Source organism: Gossypium raimondii, chromosome 3 (assembly GCF_025698545.1).
Source record: "Gossypium raimondii isolate GPD5lz chromosome 3, ASM2569854v1, whole genome shotgun sequence".
Classification (NCBI taxonomy): domain Eukaryota; kingdom Viridiplantae; phylum Streptophyta; class Magnoliopsida; order Malvales; family Malvaceae; genus Gossypium; species Gossypium raimondii.
Window position 1 is genome coordinate 60,071,182 of NC_068567.1, and position 20,482 is coordinate 60,091,663.

The 20,482-nt window shown below is 32.2% G+C and overlaps 3 protein-coding genes and 1 non-coding gene across 7 annotated transcripts; 2 read left to right on the top strand and 2 right to left on the bottom strand.

Moving 5' to 3' along the window:
* The first annotated feature begins 5,397 nt into the window (after window positions 1-5,397).
* On the top strand, window positions 5,398-12,037 carry LOC105795150 (HVA22-like protein k). 3 transcript variants are annotated; one of them, XM_052628666.1, is made up of 9 exons: window positions 5,398-5,678; window positions 5,947-6,005; window positions 6,105-6,202; window positions 6,677-6,728; window positions 7,060-7,123; window positions 7,335-7,430; window positions 7,744-7,816; window positions 8,046-8,170; window positions 11,893-12,037. In XM_052628666.1, exons 1-8 carry the CDS (start codon window positions 5,661-5,663, stop codon window positions 8,153-8,155), a joined length of 570 nt encoding a protein of 189 aa, XP_052484626.1. In that variant the 5' UTR covers window positions 5,398-5,660; the 3' UTR covers window positions 8,156-8,170; window positions 11,893-12,037. The 3 variants fall into 3 exon arrangements, with proteins under 3 accessions (XP_052484626.1, XP_012480103.1, XP_052484625.1); XM_012624649.2 differs by lacking the exon at window positions 11,893-12,037 and adding an exon at window positions 8,794-9,455 and having other exon boundaries at window positions 5,399-5,678; XM_052628665.1 differs by lacking the exon at window positions 11,893-12,037 and having other exon boundaries at window positions 5,404-5,678; window positions 8,046-8,383.
* On the bottom strand, window positions 8,159-11,393 carry LOC105795148 (urea-proton symporter DUR3). 2 transcript variants are annotated; one of them, XM_012624643.2, is made up of 9 exons: window positions 11,125-11,393; window positions 10,912-11,019; window positions 10,735-10,830; window positions 10,579-10,661; window positions 10,274-10,494; window positions 9,902-10,164; window positions 9,591-9,829; window positions 8,624-9,273; window positions 8,159-8,545 (listed from the first exon to the last, which is right to left on the bottom strand). In XM_012624643.2, the coding sequence occupies exons 1-9, from the start codon at window positions 11,299-11,301 to the stop codon at window positions 8,289-8,291; spliced, it is 2,094 nt and encodes a 697-aa protein (XP_012480097.1). In that variant the 5' UTR covers window positions 11,302-11,393; the 3' UTR covers window positions 8,159-8,288. The 2 variants fall into 2 exon arrangements, with proteins under 2 accessions (XP_012480097.1, XP_052484624.1); XM_052628664.1 differs by having other exon boundaries at window positions 11,162-11,307.
* Window positions 12,038-13,097: 1,060 nt separating the features above from the next.
* On the top strand, window positions 13,098-14,355 carry LOC105795149 (probable NAD(P)H dehydrogenase (quinone) FQR1-like 2). Its single transcript, XM_012624645.2, has 3 exons — window positions 13,098-13,157; window positions 13,245-13,804; window positions 13,884-14,355. The coding sequence occupies exons 2-3, from the start codon at window positions 13,287-13,289 to the stop codon at window positions 14,119-14,121; spliced, it is 756 nt and encodes a 251-aa protein (XP_012480099.1). The 5' UTR covers window positions 13,098-13,157; window positions 13,245-13,286; the 3' UTR covers window positions 14,122-14,355.
* Window positions 14,356-14,569: 214 nt separating this feature from the next.
* On the bottom strand, window positions 14,570-14,713 carry LOC128040300 (small nucleolar RNA snoR83). Its single transcript, XR_008194956.1, has one exon. It is a non-coding gene; the product is annotated as a small nucleolar RNA snoR83 (small nucleolar RNA).
* Between the last annotated feature and the right edge of the window lie 5,769 nt (window positions 14,714-20,482).

Below are 20,482 nucleotides of genomic sequence, written 5' to 3' on the forward strand. Positions count from 1 at the left end.
GCACTCGAACCCACGTCCTCCTACATTGATAATAATATCAATACCAATTTAATTAAGACTCAATCAACTTTTAGACTACATCTTTTAATTTCATTTTCTTGATGTTTGTCTATCTCAAAGTATTCTCAATTTAAATTAAATTTTTATTTAAAAAATATGTGGCTCATCAATGAGAAAAGTAACACTACCAAACAAACTATTCTTTCTCTCTCTTCAACAACGATATCAGATACCCATTTCTTAATTTCCTTCCATGAAATTTATATTTAATATAAATTTTGATATATTAATAATTCGAGTCGTATCGCATTTGACATGTTTATGTGCGGGACAATTTTTTAAAAAAATAGAGAATCAAAATTTAATTATAAAATTTTGAAAATCAAAATATAATTACATTATTTATTTATTTATAATTTTGTTAAATTTGAGGGATTAAAATATTTTTGTTTTTATTTCTGAGGGATCATAGTGAAATTTTATTATATTTTAATTTATTTTATATTGTTGTTCATATTCGTGTCCTACTCTTTATCTTTATTTAATTGTTTTTTTATTTGATGTCGTTTTCGTATAACGTAATCTTAAATTACCCCATCTAAATACAATCACATTCACCTCATAATTACAATATTGAAATTAGGAAAACCCATTATAGGCAAGAAAATTATGTGGTTTGCATTTTATATATATAAAAGATACTATTGATAATAGAATTTAATATTTATTTTATTTCTTAATTAAAAATTAAACCTATGTAATTATATAATAAAAATATATTATATATATTATGTTAAAAATATTTTTTAATTAATAAATTCATTATTTATATAAGAAAAGCCAAATATCAAGGAGGACTTCAATTGTTGTAGGGGTTGTAACACATGTACTTGTGTGTCACGAAACTGTTCTCACATCACCTCGAGGAAGTGAACTTCACCAAAAACTCAACTTGGAAGTAGCTTGTTGTAGAGGCCGCAACACATAGCATAGACGTTGCGACACTGAGATTCGAAGTCACGATTCAAAGCTCTCAAGGTTTTGACTCTAAGCTCAAAAGATGAAGCTGTTGAAACCAGTGGCCTGTCATTTCAGTCGTAACACCAGCAAGGGTGTATCGTGACAGAGCCTCCCATGCCCCCTTCGTGTCAACTACCATGGGTGTCGTGATGCTAAAGCCCGGGTGTCTTGACACTGGAGTCTGACAAGTGAAAAAATTATAAGGGTAATTTTGTGTCTAAAAAAACTCAATTAACTATATTTTTTAAGGGTGTTTTTATCAATATTAGGATTTACAAATCATACTATTTAAAGTTTTTTTTATGAAAAAACAAAAAAAAAAAAGGTAAAGAAGAGGAGACATCCATTTTTTTATTCCTTCAATCATTTAGATTCCTAGGTTTTTTTCTAGCTTAGACTTTATTTTGTTATTTTCTTTATTTTGCTGCACTTTGCTTCACCTATATATATATAGTTACAAATTACTCAAAGATATTAACACAATTTAGGCAGCCAAAATCTTTCAATATCAAAGTTATATAGTGCTTCATTGGAGTGCCTTTAGGGTATATATTGATTTTCTTTTCCTTTGGATCCATGAAAATTGGGAGGGTTCCATGGTCAAAAAGTGAAATAATGTTTGTGCTTATCCTAATTAGTAATTTGGGCATTGGCTGCTAATGATTACTTGGATAATCAGTATCTTTATTAATAAACAAATATATATGATGGACCATTTACTTGGTAAATCAAATATATCAAATGAAGTCATCGTTTCAAATAATCATAATAAATTTAAATTTGGCTTTAATCTTAGTTTAATTAGCATGAATATTATTATCAATGTAAGAGGACATAAATTTAAGTGTCTTGAAGTGTATTATTTTCTTATTTATAGATTAGAAAAGACTATGAATAATTCTAATTAGCATTATGTTAAAATAACAAATATTATTAAAACCTATACAAATTTTGTTTTAAAAATAATGATAATTAATTAATTTTATCTGCATTACCTCTATATAAAAGGAAGTCTAAATACAATGAATTTTCCTAGTCACCTTCGTGCTGTAGTCTGTCGGTCCATTTATTTTTGCATCCAATACTGATATTATATTCAAAAGAGGATAATAATAATAATAATAGACAATAGTGTCCTGAATAAAGAGATAAAAGCCTTTGAATTTGATTACCCTAAAAAGTCAAAGATTTAGATCCTACCCCAAAAGTCTATTTACTCTACCCATACTCATTAGTTTCTTATTTTTTAGGTTAATTACACCATACATCCTTAAATTACAGTCCTCATTTTAAATTGATCTTCAAATTTCAAAATGTTCTAGCTACATATCTAAACTATTTATGCTATATCAACGAGGTCCTTTTATTATTAAAATCAGTAATTTAATTGTTAAATGACAAGTCAAATCTTATGTAGTTAAATTTAAATAAATATAATGTTGTCACATAAATTTTAAAAGTAAAAACAAAAGAAAAACAAACGATAAAAGTTTTGTAAAAATTTCAAACACCTCAAAATTAATTTTCATTTTAAAGTATGTCACGAAGATCGGACGTTTATTTAACAATTAAATTAATGATTTTAATAACGAAAGGACCTAATTGATATAACCTTGATAGTTTAAGGATATCTTTAAAATGATTTGAAGTTTAAGAAATAATTTAAAATAAGGGCCATAGTTTAGAGATGTTTGGTGCAATTAACTCTTTTTTTTTTTTAAATTTGGTAATTGAATTTAGAGTTTGTTGTTTTGATAAAATGAATTACAAATGAGACAAAAGAATGCTTTATTTTTATCTTTGAATTATATAACAGGAATACGGGTTATTCAATGATATGCAGGAGCGATGTTAGAAAATATTTTAGGGTCAAAATTAAATTATAATTTTTACGATGGTAAAAATATAATTTTACCATTTCAATATCCTATGTTTTTATAATTTTAAAGAATAAATTAAATTTATATCATTTTTACGAAAGACTATGCAGTATTGATAACCTTATTTTATATTGTAATTCATTTGTAAAACTTAAAAACTTTATAAAATAAAACAATTATTCAAGTTTCCAAGTTGGATAATAAAAGATTAAGAAGGGAAAAATTCTTGGACTGCCTATGGAAATATATGGCCTTAAGAGTAAAAACTGGAATTTTTTTAGGTTTAAATTAGGCCCAATATTTATAAGGTCTTGCACGAATGAGAGTAACCCAAATTTAGCCCATTTGCTTGCCTTTTAATTCATCTCTTATCATAATTTTCATTACTTTGTTTAAAATTAGCCCTTTGTATTAGACATGATTATGGGTCGGGTCATTAAACCCGACTCGAAAGTTCGCTTGAAAAGTAAAAGGTTTGAGTAAAAATATAAGTCCTAAAAATGAGCTTGGACAAAAAATAACGTCTGTTTAGAAAATGAGTCGAGCCTTAACTAAGGCTTGTTTAGCATTACTTTTTAAAAGTGTTTTTAAGGTCAAAAGTACTTTTCAAGCAAGAAGCAATGCTAAACAAACAATTTTTAGAGTCAGAAGTGCTTTTGAACCTAAAAGCAAAAGCATTTTTTTTAGTTTTTGCTATTAACAAAAGTACTTTTGGACCAAATGACAATTTTAACCCTTATAATATATTTTATATAATATTTATATTTTTATGTAATTATTTTCCTATTAAAATTTATTTTATATTTATAATATTATATTTTTAAATTTTTATTGGTTATATTTTATTATTTAAAATATAGTTTACATATTCAATTAAATTTTGTGAATAATTAATTTTATTTTTCTAAAATATTTAAAATTTATATTTCATATATTAAAATATTAACAAAAATTATAATATATTATTTTTATATTCTTAGTAAGATATCATAATATTAACTAAATTGAACATTATTTAAATGTATGTTTATTATTTTATAACATCATGTTTAAAATAGACATTTATTTATCAAAAGTACTTTTTGACAACAACACTAAACACTTAAATATTAAACCAAGCTTTTCAAAAGTACTACTCAAAATCATTTTTCCACAGTACTTTTTAAAAGCATTTCTCAAAAACAATGTTAAACTAGCCCTAAGTTTTTTTTGCTTGGGCCAGACCCAACCCGAATTTGTAAAAAATAAAAAAAGAAACCGTTGCTTTGCTACAATTTCACTATTATACTGCTACTATTTAAATTTCTTAATTTTTTAAAAATAAATCTTTTAAAATTTAAAAAAATCAACTTATGATGTTATAATAATGTCAACATTGCCACATGTTATTGTCAGAAAGTGTAATGTGTACCACACTTAACATCGTTACAAAAAAAAAAAAAAACTAAAACCCTTGATGGAATAAAAATTCAGATATCAACTTGGGACAAAAAAGTCATAAGTACTAACTTGGGATAAAGTGACAAATTCAAGAGCTAAATGAGTAAATGTTAAAAGTTAAATTTTTAGAATTAAAACTAAATTGATATAATTTATAAATATCGATGGTTATAGTTGCTATTATGTCAATTTTAAAAGCTACTATTGTTAGTCGATCGATAACCAAAAAAGACAATTGAAAAGTTGGATGAATAAATAGGGACCATTTTATAATTTTTCATAGTTAGGTGATCATTTCGTAACTTTTCATAGTTAGATGACCAAAAAATAATTTACTAATAGTTAGGTGACTACTAGTGTAGTTTATCCAAATATTTTTTACAACAGGTCCGAGTCCGACACACGTGTGACTACTAACACATAAAGGTGCTCATTGGTCGGGTTGAGCTTAAGTATAATATTAATATATTTTATGCTTACTTGAGCTTGATCCTACCTGAAATATGGGCCTAAAATTTTACTTGGATCTGCCCATACTTACAAAAAACTAACTCAAATCCATATTATGCTTGCCCATATTATTTTTTAATTTTTTTAAAAATATTTATATTATATTATTCTAATATTTAATAATTTTATTTTGTATAATCATTTTAATATTATTTTAATGTTTATATTAGAATATTATTATATATTTAGTATAGATTTATTTTTTTAATATATTTTAAATTACATAATATATAAAATTAACATAATATAAAATATTCTAAATGATCGACCGATAACTCAACCCATTAATAGCTCTACTAAGGGTAAGTTTAGATGGGCGGTGCGTTTACCTGCAGTTAGTGTAAAAACAGCGGTGGCGATGAAATTAGATACTGTAGCGATACTGTAGCGTAAGACAAAAAGTAAGCTAAACGCACCGCACCGCACCCAATCGCCCATCCAAACCCACCCTAAGTGAGTTGCGTACTATCAATTGTGAACTTCAGGTTTCCCTTTGTCACTAAGACTTTTAGAATCTGTGTGTTGGCGTAATGGAATAGTTAGGTTATTCACCAGTTTAAGTATAGTCTAGATTCGAGTTACACTAATCTAGTATTTATCCGCACTGCTGTTACCTCTTTGTCCTGCTCTTTGTAATTCAAATATATATATATATATATATATATATTTACGACTTTCATTATCTCACAGCAACTGCCATAATTCCCTTCAAATTCTACTCTCTTTCTTCGTCCCCAATTGTGCTAATCCTCCGCTTCCTGTAGGCGATTAAGGCTTTAATTCCAGTTTTATCTGCAAATTCCGAAATTCATGGATCTAACGAGCGAGGTATCCTAGTTCTTTCTTTCTCCCAAAATTTTTAATTTCTTTTTGTGTAATTGTGTTATTATTTGGTATTATGGATTGAAATATCAACGTTGTTCGTTTGAATTGTAGCTTCTCAATTAATTTAGGGTTTAATTTATTCATTTTCTGCTTTGAAGAATGGATAGTAGTAGCTGTTTAGTTTAACTTAAAAAAAAATTCTTTAGCACAATTAGGGTTTGCTTTATGTCAACTGAATACTCAATAACTATGGAGTTTTGAATGTGTTTAGGTGGGATTAAGGTTGCTTTTTTCTCCAATTAGTTCCCACATTATTGTTCGGACGGCATGGTAAGTTCTTAGCTGAATGAATCACTTTGTAGAAACTTGTCAATCTTGTCACCTTTGATTATGAGTCTGTTGCTAATTGTTGTGAATTGGGTTTAACAGTTGTACAGTGGGGACTGTTTTACCTGTTTACTCAACGTTTAAAGCAATTGAAAGCAACGATCAAAACGAGCAGCGAAAATGGCTTCTTTATTGGACAGGTTATCATTTCTGTTGCAACTTTTGCTTTGGCTTACCGCTACTTGGAATTTGACTGTCTCTTTATCTCTTGTTTAATGTAATTCAAATTCTACAACAGATCTTCCCATTAATAGCTCATTGTGACTATTGACTCTTCATAAATCATAAATATATTCTTAAGTTAAAAAATTACAAGGAATTTGTTTTTAATGGGAAAGTTAATTTGGAAACAAGCGTAATAAAGTACAAAAATGCAACTGCCATATCAGATTTGTGTAAACGCAGTGCAAAACTGATTTTGTAAACATCCTATTGACTTGACCTTTTGAGTTTTAATCTGTTTATTTGTGTGCAGCAAATGTATTGATTGGTTAAGTGGCTTGAAAATGGCTTGCATATAGCTGCTGCATATGATTTATAATCAAAATAAATTATTGCAATAGCATTATTCACCTTTGTTTTTACGTCATATAAGTTCTAATTTTTGCTTGCAGTTTATGGATCTTTTAGTGTTGCTGAAGCGTTCTCGGACAAACTCTTGTCCTGGTACCTTTTCCTAAACCTAAATTTTGCATGTGGCTTTTGTTTTGGTGGTGCTATGTCTTTTGATTCATAGAATCGTTTCACATTTCATAAGGTGCATTTCTTGCGTGTGGTTGATTAAACTTATTGATGATCTGCAGTGAAATACATATTATCCTGATTTTCATTTTATAGATTCCCATACATTGGAGCTGAATTATTAAGGCTTTTTTAAAAAAAGAAAGAAAATATTTGCTTATTTATTTCGATATTGTTTCATCATTTTTCTAGGTTTGGGGCATTTTCTTTTAAGTGTTGCTCCAACATAAGGAAGCTCATTTTTTTTCCTCACCAGGTTTCCTTTCTACTACTATGCAAAGTTTGCTTTTCTGGTTTGGCTTCAACTTCCATCTGCCAATGTAAGCTAAAATTTTGCTTCTATTTTCAAAGATAGGATATCTTGTTACTAGATCTTGCATGCATTGTTTTCAAGTGTATCCTTTATCAGGATACATCTTAATTAGTTAGTATGATTTGAATATTCTTAATTTTGTTCTTTCTATATGCAACCGATAAATTGAAATTATACAGTGAGCAAGGTGTTTATCTTAACTAATTGCTTTCTAACAGGGAGCTGAACATTTGTATATGAGCCATCTCCGTCCATTTCTACTGAAGCACCAATCTAGGCTTGATAAAATATTGGGGTATATTTACAATGAAATGGTAAGATCTACAATTTTACCATGGAAGGTTATGAATTTCTAGTTTCAGAGTGCTCATAAAAAAGGAACTTGTATACTGTGGCTTATGTAAATTATTTCCACTCTTGAGCCCCTGGTTCCACCCTCTTTTCTCACATTCTTTAATTGCACCGTTCCTGTCAACTTTCATTCTTATTTCCTAAGAGAAACAAGCAATCTGTTAATTCAAGGCTGATTTTGCTGCCGAGTGCTGAACTAGATGGTCTCTATTTAGACTTGAATTTAAACGAGTAATTGCAAAATCTTAGAGTTCTGATAGATTAATGGAATTGCAGGTCAAAATCATCAGTGCACACCAAACAGAAATCAAGTTTGCAAGGCTGCTTTTTATGAAACTCATGGCATCAGGTACAGACTTGGATTTTAATTAGTTTTATTGAGTAGTACTAAACTTCATCCTAAATACGTTTAAAGTACCATCCTGTAAGTGTTTCTGTCAATTCAACTCGTTATTTTGTTTTTCTCAATCAACTACTAATAATTCCTTCTCGTGATAAATTTGATGGACTCTGAAAAGAGAAACAGATCAATAAGGGTAAAAGCATCCTTTGGTCTCACATTTTCTTTATGTTGCCAGTGAACCAGATTGGTTGCGATTATATTCAGCCTGTGCAAAGACAGTCAAATTGTTCCATTGAAGGCCCAAGAGACGCTGATTCTGATAGGCAATCTGAAACTGAAGATTGATACTGTCACAATAAGGTTAAGATTTGTTTGCATTAATATTTCTCTTGTTTTTTAGAAATTTAAGGTTCAGGCTATACAGGATAGGCGTCCCTTTCGAGAACATAAATTGCTGTATTTATTGCTCCAATGCCTTCTACTTCTTCTTGTTTTCTTTCTCCACCAAATATGCTTTCTCTGCTTCTGGAATTGCCAACATAATACTATTCAGCTTGAAATTCATCTCCTCAACCTTTTCCATTAGTCTATCATTTGTAAACATGCCACTGCAAACATTTTTTATGGTTTCCCAGCTTTCAATTAATGGTAAACCAATAATAACTGCTGATCCGATACTGCCCCATGCTATAGCAATGACCGCCCAGAATGTGAAATAGCCAACACTAAACTCCCCTGCATTCGAATTTTGTGTTAAGAAAAAGCATGAGCTGCAATGGGTTAGATTCTATTTCTGCTGCAAATATAATTTACCTGCAGGAATAGTGAGTAGAGGCCACAGCATAACGATGACAACTGTAAAACCAACACCCCATTTCACTATCCATGATTTGGCTGTTTTTAGTTTTTCCTCTTTCAACTCATCTTCATTCAAATCACTCTCTTCCTTCTCCACCATTGTTATCTGCCTTGTGGTGTCCCAGGTATAGTTTTGAGGCCATAAAAGACTGCACAGAGCATGAATGGCTCCACCTGCAAGTATGGAAGCCAGGTTTCCGGCAAGCATCGGTGCATTTCGACCGGTTGTGTCGAGGTTTACTCGGCCATATTCAATGCTTGCCACCGATAACCAAGTGACAATTCCCAAAATGCAACCGGTAATCGTCCCTACAATGGCCCCAACAGCATTTGCTTTCCTCCAAAGAAGCATAAAAGCAATTGGGAGAACTGCTGAACCAATAAGCACTCCCATGGCAAGATACATCCAACCCAATGAAACTCCAGCCTTGTTTAATATTACAGCAAACAATCCCATGAAACATCCAAAGCCTACCACAACAGCCCTTGAAACACTCAGGATTCTCTCCCCACTGGCATCTGGGTTTATATAGGTACGGTAGATATCATATGTGCATAACGAGGAAACAGCAATTAGCTCAGAAGAACCAGCCGATGTAACAGCCCTGCTCGCGTTGAAACAAAAAAACAAGAGAATGGTACATTGAGGTTTATCCCAGTAAACATGATCCATCAGACCATATTGTCATACAAAATTATTGTATTTAGGTATTTACATGTCTCTTAAACACGTGCATACTTTTGTGCATGAGATTTTGTGTTTGAGAGTTGCGTGCTGTTGACAGAACTTTGAGAGACTTGTCAATGCTAACAATTCTGAATTATGACAAACTTTGAGAGACTTGTTTATGCTAACAATTCTGAATTATGACAAACGGCACGACGGATATAAAGGTAGTGAGAGAAGCAGAGTGCAACTTACATAAATAGCATGGTAAGTAGAAGTACGGATCCTCCTTTTCCCATCAAAGCTATGGCAGTAGCAGGAGGAACCAGTCCACGGCTTGCCTCGTCAGCTGTTAGTGGTAGATCAAGGGCAAGGGCTCCAAGACCCAATGATGTTGCCAAAGAGAATGGCACAGCAAACCATACAAGCCCTCCCAACAAATACCCTTTATGAGTTGATGAAGGTCGAGCGGCAATGGCACTCACCCAATATCCCTAAAAACTTCATGTCAGCCACCATATCACTAAATGTAATTGAAAATTAGTGTAATCGTTGGTGAGGCTTACATTGTCAACAAAAACAGTGCCAAAATTGCCCACAATGTTTATAATCCCAAAAACAAGACCCCCAGAACTCATTATTGTGAGATAAGAACCTTTGTAGTTCCCAGCAATAGGACCACAAGATTGTCCATTGTGGGAAATTGGCTCCTTACATGTTCTTAACTTGCTAGCAACTTCCTGCAAATGGTGGTGTATGATGCTGGGGCTACCAAGCTTGTCACTAGCTGTATAAACTAGGTATACGAAGATAACCAAAGCCACATGCACTGGAATGGATTGAAAAACATTAACAAAGGGTCAAATTTTAATACATGTATAGGTATATGCCTAGAAGAATGTTAATGAAACTAGATGGGACTATGAGAGCATGCATACCAATGACAGAGTGTATGTAGCTAGCCAAGAAGGTAGCTTTAAGCCCTCCTGCTAATGTATAAACAATTACCCCAAGTGGTATTAAGAAGCTAGCGGCATATATGTTCACCCCCGTAAGTGCGTTCACCACAGAACCACCACCGAGTAGCAACATCGCCGTCACGATGATGTTTGTCATAAGGCAGAAAGTAAGGAAGACGAAATGTGCAGCTTTTCCCCAGCTGAGGTATGTTGAAAGAGGGAGCTGAGAGTTTAAATACGAAACAATTTCGTTTTGTATTGATGTGATAACCGATAGTGCTTACCGAGCCTTTACAATCTCGCAAACCGTATGAGCATGGGGAGCCTTCCGTTTGATCTCGATAGCCATAACACCGAATAATAGTACCTGTTGATTAGAATAGCGTTACTGTATAGGCAAGTTGATGATTGTTCATAGCAGCAACAAGTATGGAACTTGCCTGGATTGTAGCACCACTAGCATACCAAAAAGGTCCACTAATTCCATACTGCCAAGCAACATTGGAACTTTGCAAAATGGTAGCAGCCCATGTCCACTAGAGACACATTACAAGCATATCAGAAAAACGAAAATTGTATCAATTTGCAGATATGATGGATGGTATTTGATAGCTTACCTGCGATACGATCACGCTCGCGATAAGCCCCGTTTTGACATTCCGGCCGGCTGTATTGAACCATTCGGACGTGTGGCGTGAACCAACATATCGCTTCTCTAACCACACCTGATTACAAAAAAAAATCAAATTCAACATCTAAACACACACACATACACGAACCATCCAGTATTAACATCCAAGAAAGGCTGTTGGATCAAATTGAATTTTTACCAAAAAGGAAGTGAAAAAAGCAAAAAAAGCACCAAACCCAAGAATCACAGAATAGCCAAGGCCTTGGTTCAGCACTGCTTTGCCTTCAAAGAAACTGTTTTGCCTTACACACCCTATACCTTCTTGGACATCATAGTACTTGCCTGAAAACTCAAAGGGAGGACACTTTTGGCTCATACTTTGATATTAATTTTCTTCTTTATATTTCCTTCTGGTATCTGAGTATTTATTACACACACGCTTAGGCTTTTGCCTTGTTTCATCCGATATCTGCTAAAGTCAAACTAAAACTCTCTATTTTGTCTTTGATACCTTAACCACACGTTATATTCATTATGAATATATCTGGCCTTATATTATTTGCTCCTGTATAGTGGGTACTGAATCGTTCTTTTACCATTTTTTTCTGTATCTGAGTGAATCAATTAAACTATCTAATTGTTACCTTCTCATAAATCCCATTTCCTATTCAAGCCATTTAACTTAACTAATATAAATATATATATATATATAGCTAGGTATTTTGCCATTAAATTTTGCAGATTAGCCACTTTATTGTTGAACTTATCCATTAAATTCTCTTTTTTCTAATTTTTACTTTTATTGGAAAATAAATTTTTAAAATAGTTTTCTATTTTTAAATCTTAATTTTTTAGAATCAACATCAAATTTATAAAATGTGTAAAATTGGAGGTTAAATTTATTGAATTTTTATAATTATGACCAAATTGATAAAATTCTTAATTATTGTGCCAATAAAAAAAACAGATCACTTCAAGTTAAGTGCTGAGAGCGACGTCGTTTAGCGTTTATTCACCTCTTGTCTCTGTCAGCTTCGTCACCATGAACGAGGAAATGCCACCAACTCATCTCTCTCCTTTCCTTTGTTTTTTTTTTTTAATATTTATTTTATGCTAATTTATACTTTACATCATGCCCTTTAGTTCAAAGTTCATTGTGTTGAAACTTAGCAAAGCTGTGCATTTTCTTCATCATTTTTTTTTAGTTTATGAATTTGAAGCACATTATTTAGTTAATGTTGTCAATGTATACTGCTTTGGGATCACAACAATGATCCCTTCACCTGTTTCCATCAACACTCATCATTGGATGCAAAAGAAGCATCTTAATCTGACAGATATACTTCCATTTATACAAAGGTAAAAATAACCCCAAAGTTTACTTTTGCTATAAAGATTTCTTCTTTACTGATTTTGGATTTATGTTTTCTTCCTCTGCCATTGAGCTACATTGCAAAGGTTTTTTTTTTTTTTTAAAGCACTTCAAAGTTCATACCTGTCCATACAAGCATTACTTAGATTCATTTCACCTTTCAATATATTTTGCTTTTGTGCATTTCTTTCCTCTTCAAAGATTTTTACCCCGTTTTGGACTTGGAAGTAATGATATACTGTATAAGTACTTCACTGTTGTAACTATATTGAAAGGTACCTCGGATAGTAGTTTCCAAGCAATAGATTATTTTAAGTTTGGATCATTTTCGGATTAGAATCAATTCAATCAGATCGATTTTTTGAGTTTAGATCAGAATTAACAGTTCTATAAAACGTTCATAATTCTGACACAAGTAAGCTGGGAAACACAAGAAATCCTCAAAACAAATATATATATATATATATATATATATATATTATAAGCCTTTGATTGGTGGAGTTGCTTGTTTGTTGGTGTTCAATGTAATCTCTGTCTGAATTTAGGTGTTTTCAGACATTGATATGCAAACTTGTATCATAATACTACAGAACCACTGAATTTGTTCATAGTGCCACACCCTTTTCATGTCATTTAACTTCACCCTTAAAATCAACGATGAATTCTATAAAAGAAAGAAGGGAAAAAATGGTATTGGATCAATGTTAATTTTACAAATATTTAAAGGAGAAAACATGTTACAGTTGCCAATTGTGGAAGACCATTGATTTTCAAAGCTAATACAATCATTGTTATGCCAGCGAATATCGGGGCCAGCTCAGTCTACAAAGTCCAGACCAAAGAACAGCTCAAACAAAGCGGTCAACTCCATTTCCCTAATCCCAATACATAACCTGACATTCAATTTCCCCCCTTTCATCTTCTTTCTTTCTTGTTGTCTGTTTCAGGGTATATTCTTATAAGCTTAAACAGGTTTCTTTTGAGCTTTAATGGGTAAAGGAGGTGGTTGTATATTCAGCAAGAAAAGATCAACCATAGAAGCATCAGATCAAGATCTTGCAGACCCTGTTAGGGATGCTCCTGTTCAGAACCAAATTGAGAACAGTTTATTTCAAGAAGAATCGAAGAAACTCAAGGTGTTCATAGTTTTTTACTCCATGTATGGTCATGTGGAATGTTTAGCTAAAAGGATGAAGAAAGGAGTGGATTCCATTGATGGGGTTGAAGGGTTTTTGTATAGGGTTCCGGAGACACTACCGATGGATGTATTGGAACAGATGAGGGTGCCACAGAAGGAAGATGAGTTGCCTTTTGTATCGGTTGATGATTTGGTGGAGGCTGATGGGTTGTTGTTCGGTTTTCCGACGAGGTTCGGTTCCATGGCGTCACAGATGAAGGCTTTTTTCGATTCTACGGCACACTTGTGGGAGCAACAGAGGCTTGCAGGTGTGCCTGCTGGTTTCTTTGTGAGCACCGGGACACAAGGCGGCGGCCAGGAGACGACCGCGTGAGTATATCCTTCGAGTTGATCTGATGTTATATGTAATGAAAACTCCTTAAAAACATTATATTTTTCTGCAATTCAGGTGGACTGCCATCACACAGTTAGCTCACCATGGGATGGTTTATGTTCCTATTGGCTACACTTTTGGTGCTGGAATGTTCAAAATGGATTCAATCAGAGGAGGATCCCCATACGGTGCCGGTGTTTATTCCGGTGACGGCACAAGGGAACCAAGTGAAACAGAGCTAGCTCTTGCTGAGCATCAAGGGAGATACATGGCTGGAATTGTCAGAAGGTTTGCCACTCCTCGTAACAACTAGGCCCTGCTCAAACAAAGAACACCGTGTTTGTTTGTTTTTTCATTCAAACTTGTCCTTAATAGATACCACTTTGTCAATAGATTAACAATCACCCCCATATTTATGGCTTGATTTTCCCATTTTACAGCTTTTGATTTGCCTTATTTGTTGAAAGATTGCCATTATCTCAGTTATAAACCACTTACTGCTACATTTTGTATTTACAGCAAGCCATTGAAGCATGGATTTTATCCATTTTTGTTTTCTTTTCTGCTGAATCTGAAGCAAAAATAGATCTTTTAAGCAAACAATGCATATCCCAGTTTATGAAAAACCCAGAAAATCAATAGAGCATTCATAAGATAAAAATTAAAGCTGGCCAAAAACCATACTGGTAACCCCAAAAAGGAAATGTTTTTAAATACTAATTATCAACATTAAGAAGTCTAAAAATTTGGAAGAACAAGGATAATGTCTGAAGAGGTTACTAATAAACACCTTCGATTAAAAATTAAAGAAAAGGCGCCATCAGCGAAACCCCCAGATTTTGGTATTTGATTTTGGCCTCCCATGAATCAAATAAGCACCTTTTTATCTTTAGCTCATTTGGGATTATGAAGGCCATCTCTTATTATTCAACTAAAAAGGACCAAAAACATGAAGATTTTCTGCAGAAAAAACGAAGCTAATGAATGAAGATAAAAAAAAATGGAGAAAGAAACAGGACTTACGTTTTCACAGTTTCGGCTTTGGTTGGAGAGTTGTTGTGGGTTATGTTGATTTTTATAGTGTCAACTTGGGGTAGTCGTCCAAAACCCTAGATCTCCACTTTATTGTTTTGGCTTAAATGCAAAATTAGTCCTTGAATTATAACACCTTTTTCACTTAGGTATTTAAAATATTTTTTTGTCAAATGTAGTAATCCTCAACCAATTATGTCTTGACATGTGGTTAATTTTTTTAAAACTTAAAAGAGGGGTTAAATATTTTGTTTTTCTTTCCTTTTCTTTCTTCTTACTTCCATCTTTCTCTCTTCTCTCTTTTTTATATTGAATCAAAGCACAGGAAACAAAAATCAAGAGAACATAAATAAAGAATTACAAAGCTTTTAATCTCTCCTTAGCTTTACTTACTGTCCATCTAAGAGTAGCATCATGATCATCATACCTCCAAACAACCTCCATCAATTTGTTTAGGAAATAAATATCGTCTAGAATCGGTTTTTGTTCCCAATGAACTTATATGGGTTTCTTCTTGATAATATTCTCAATCATTCTGTCCTTAATTCCAATACTACATGCATGGATGTTAGTTTGCCAAGCCACAACTAGTGTCACGGGGCTAGACCTTTCGTCTTGCAATCCGTACGACCTGACACACAAACGTGTGAGTCCTGTAGGTTTTAAAGGTTGCAAGTCAGACAGTTACACGGCCTGGCACACTGGTGTGTGGCTGGGCCGTGTGACCCAAGTCAGAGAGTTACACAGACATGGGTTGGGACACGACCATGTGTCCCTACTTCGATTGTTACACAGCCGTGTGACCCTTGCAACCCAATTTTTCTAACTTTTCCCTCAATGTTTCAAATGTTTCCAATTTAGTCTCGAATCGTTTCTAAAGCGTTTTTAAGGCCCCGATGGCTCGAATAAGGGACGATATGCATGTGTATGAATGGATTATGCTATGATTATGGTAATGTTTAGAAATGAATTTTTAAGTTATGTTTTTACAGTTATGCTTCGTAACCTTTCGTAACCCTATTCCGACGAAGGATACGGGTTAGGGGTGTTACACACCGGGTGAGCCCAAATTGGTGTGCATATTCCAAACCTTTTCTGTTCCCTTGGGGTCATCCAGCCAATCAAAACTGGTCCATCACTTGGAAGAGACTTAAGGCCCATCTACTTGAATCCTGGTTAAACCGAAACACTTCGATAAATTGTATTTTATCAAGATAATTCTTGTAAATTCTAAAGGATAAACACTTATAGAATTTAAATCCCTTAGAACTTCCTTGTTGTAGATGGGAACTAATCTCAGCCATTGATGTAATTCGATTTGTACCGTTGGATCTGGAGGAGCTCAACTATAAATAGATGTCTCCTCCTTCATTTGTAATCACTTAATTCTTTCCGAGTTAAAGAAATATTTGAGAGTATTTACTCAACCACTTGATGTGCACTATCTTTTTGTAGCTCTCCTTGTTTGTTTGTAGCTTTTCTTTTTCAGAGTTTGCTTCTGCTTTGCATTGGTGCCTTAGAGAAGTTCTACAAGAATTCTCATTTTTCAAGAGTAAGATTGACATAAGCAGATTTGAACCCAAGAAATCGCCTAAAACTGTGCGGTTTGTCAGACAAAAGTTCTAGCCCCGTGACACCTATGTGTAGTTTATATCGTTTGCATATGTCCTTAACAATTTTTGCACGCAAAGCAAAATGTAAGAAAGTATTAGCTCATTAATTACCTAATGTATAACTAATACTTAGTTGCACTATGCGGTCAGATCATAATGCGAAAAGACAACTTCTATTAGTAGGTAATCTATAAGGTGCATAGTTTGATGAATTGAAATTGAGCAAGACGATTAAATAACTATTATGTCGTTTATCAAGTCCAAATAGAGAGATCATTATCTTGGGTATTGGAGTGGTTTACTCCTAAAAGATAGAGATATAGATGTGATTGTCTAGATTAACAACACATCGGACAAGACCCAAATCAAATTAATACTAGATTCGTTTATGGATTAATTCACTTGTGCAGTTATAGTGTGAATTAGCTTAATCTTGAGTAGAGGTGTCCATGGGCCGGGCCGAGCCCAGAAAAAAATTTCAGCCCCCGTACTAGGCCCAGGCCTAGCCCGGCCCAAAATATGGGCTTGAAATTTTGTCCAAGCCCGACCCAGGAAAAATTTCCTAAGCCCGACCCATTTTTTTAATAAACACCAAAAAAATATTTTAAAAATTAAAATATATTTATTTATTATATTCGGGCCAAGCCTGGGCCAAAAAAGTGGTGCCCGAGGCCCTGCCCGTTTTCTAAACGGGCTTCTTTTTTTGCCCAAACCCATATTTCGGGCCTATATTTTTACCCGAACCCTTCCACATGGACACCTCTAATCTTGAGTAAGTAACTATGTGTGCATGACTAGTATAGTTTTATGTATTAAAAGTTGGAGTTCAAATAGTTAAAGAGCCAAAACTTGACGCGTTGGATATACGACTTATGCATGACATAGCTTCATTTATAATAGTGGAATTCATAACCTTATAAAAGCTAAATGATATCCTCTCATCGGCATTGTATGATATCTGGAAAAGTAACGAGACCACAGTTTTTGTTAGTAATTGGCTTTTTTCACGAAGGAAGATGTAATGATTACCATGATATAAAATAGGATCATATTGGGAGAACGGATTTAACCCAAATAAATTAATGATATTCAGGGTAACATTCTTATTACAAGATCATTGAACAAACACTTGTTAAGTTACTTTCGTAATGATATATAATAAGGGAGAGTTCAATCCTAGTACTTTAGTGGAATAACTCAATGATAAATAATGTTGTAATTAGTAGACAAAACGTTGAAATTTAATTCCAAATTATTTGAACCCTAATTATGTATGTCAAATCTGTCTCTTTGTTAGCTTAATATAAGCCTTAATGATTGCATGTAAAATCAATAATATGAATTGAATAAAAGTGACAATTAAGAGAAACGAAGTTCATATATCACTTTCCGCAGTTAATACGTTTTCAAAATAGATGGCTCGTTTTCAAGGATCAAAAATATTATTTATTTATTTTTTTTAAAGTTCAGAGAAATTTCTTGGTCCTTATTAAAAGAGATGGGAACCTTGCTGGTTGCTGCCCATAAACTTGCTAAGTTTGCATTGAATATTACGAATGATTTTTTTTCTTTTTTATTTATAAAAAAGCCGTAAATATTAAAAATTTTATTTTCTTTTTAATTTTTATTATATTTAATAATTAATTTTTTTCAAAAAAAGAAAATTTATAATTTATAAAAAAATTATAAATCGATTAAAATCAATCTATTTAAAAATTCTATAGTTCATAGATAGGCCGAAAAGAGAAAAGGAAAGCCCAAGAAGTGGGGAAGCGTTACAGAGGACGTGACGTCAAGCATCTATTTTATGACGTGGCCTAAACATAATTTTGAAATTGCGGCTGCCAGTATATTGTAGCCACGTGTCACCCCAAAAACCGGTCCACGGACTTTTCGCTTCACTGTTGCTGCTTCTTATGACCGACGAGTCTCCAACTCTCCATTTAAAACACCCCTTTTTTCTCATAAATTTACAAAATTACCATTATCTTATTTCTCATTAAAAAAAATGTAAAATTATAATTATAACAACTTGAACATAAATAATACAAATGAGAACTGAAGCACAAGATATGTGAAATTGAAACTATACACCATCTCTCTTTTTTCCTTGAAGGTTAAGTGTGGCTCATCATTTAATTTTCGAGCACTTTTGTTAGATTCGGATCAAATCGATTAGTATTTCAATTTAAATAAAGAGATTGGATCAATCATTGAGTGATTTGTTCAAAATCGGTAAAAAATAAAAATAGAGATAAAAATAATAATTGAACAAATTTGTATTTTTTTAAATTCTTAATTTATTAATTATTATTGGACCGGTTCAATTTTTAAAACATTGCATTTAAGTCCAAAAGTGTTATCCATTTGGCTTTATTTTACAAGGCAAAGAAGAAATTGCCTAAGAACAAGAAAGGAGAGAAAGAAGCAAAGCAAACCCAAACTTCTAGGGCTACTAAACTTATGCTTGGGTATATTTTATTATTAATCCATACATTATTTATCAATTTGAAAATATAATAATATTATTTAAATTTTGTATAGATACATGTTGATTTATATCCATTTATATCGTAACAGATTGAAAGAATACAATAAAATAGGTCGATTGAGTTTTAGTTCGATTAGTATGGACATTATTGTCAATATAAGAGGACGTAAATTTGAGTGCGTTGAAGTGCATTATCCTTCAATTTATGGGTCAGGGAGGGATTATAGATAGTTTTAGGTATTATATCAAAAGAGCAGGTACAATCAAAATCTATAATGAGATTGTCTATAGTGTTTTTTTAATATCTAACTTTACCAAACGAATAGTATGTATGTGTCATTACATAAGTAGTTTAGGTTTTGTATTCAAAGAAAGTTGGTATTTTTTTTTAATATCCAACTTTATATTTTTTTTCTAATTTGGTATTTGAACTTTTTTTGGTTTGATTTGGTATTTGAACTTGGCTTTTTTTCCTAATTTGGTACCTAAACTTGACACTTTTTCTTAAGTTGGTACTTAAACTTTTTGGGGGTCCAATTTGGTACCTAAACTTGACTCTTTTTCCTAATTTGGTACCTAATCTTTTTTTGTTCAATTTTGTACTTGTCAAACGTTTTACAAATTATTCCAATATACTAACAATGTTATTTTTTTATGAGGTAGCAAAAATAATTAACGTATGACTGATATGTGATAGATGATATGATTTTTTATATTTTATATGTTCAATTACTTTTAGTTTTATTTATTTAATTAATTATTTTATCAATTGAAACTAATAAATTTCTTTTAATTTGGGATTTTAAAAATCTTTTTTTCTTATTTAATATTAATTAGTTAAGCTACTTATTTTTAACATGAATTTCCTCTAATCTTGACAATATTTTTGTAGAATAACAAAAAAAAAATTAACACCGTTAGTGTTTTGCATAATTTGTATAACATTTAATAAATTTAGGTACCAAATTAGGAAAAATGCCAAGTTCAAGTACCAAATTGGGCCAAATAAAGTTTAGGTACCAACTTAGAAAAAAGTGTCAATTTAGGTACCAAATGTTATATTAAACATTTTTAAATAATTATTCAAAAAATAAAAAAAGGGGGTTTGTCTTTCATTACCGAACAAGAACCAACATGTTAGTGTAAAAGAAAATATAAATGTCATGTTTCTAAATAGATCTAAATGAAAATCATTGAAAATTGAAGTAAGATTAATGAAGCAGAAAAGCTTCTTTGTCTTTTAACTTGACAATGAAGGAGTAACAGTGGGTGCAGTGTGATGGTAAATTCAGACCAGAACTTTGTAATTTTCTAAATAAAAGGACTTGTAGTCTTCTCCTTATCTTGGAGACTAAGATTGCACCTTTCTTTTTCCTTTACAAAAACCATAACTAGATTTTGTCAAAAGTTGTCAAGCTTTTGTTTAAGGATAATATTGAACTTTTGAGATAAGGTAGAAATTATTTTTAGGAGAGTAGAAATTAAATTTTAATTTTTACAATAGTAAAATTTGAATAGCCTATATCTTTATAAAATTT

Coding starts and splice junctions, on each gene's coding strand:
- LOC105795148 (XM_012624643.2), bottom strand. CDS start 11,301: ATGAGCCAAAAGTGTCCTCCCTTTGAGTTTTCAGGCAAGTACTATGAT. Junction 11,020..11,124: donor CTTTTTTCACTTCCTTTTTG/GTAAAAATTCAA, acceptor TTTTGTAATCAG/GTGTGGTTAGAGAAGCGATA. Junction 10,831..10,911: donor CGAGCGTGATCGTATCGCAG/GTAAGCTATCAA, acceptor ATGTGTCTCTAG/TGGACATGGGCTGCTACCAT.
- LOC105795150 (XM_052628666.1), top strand. Junction 6,006..6,104: donor ATTATTGTTCGGACGGCATG/GTAAGTTCTTAG, acceptor TGGGTTTAACAG/TTGTACAGTGGGGACTGTTT. Junction 6,203..6,676: donor ATGGCTTCTTTATTGGACAG/GTTATCATTTCT, acceptor TTTTGCTTGCAG/TTTATGGATCTTTTAGTGTT.
- LOC105795149 (XM_012624645.2), top strand. CDS start 13,287: ATGGGTAAAGGAGGTGGTTGTATATTCAGCAAGAAAAGATCAACCATA. Junction 13,805..13,883: donor GGCGGCCAGGAGACGACCGC/GTGAGTATATCC, acceptor TCTGCAATTCAG/GTGGACTGCCATCACACAGT.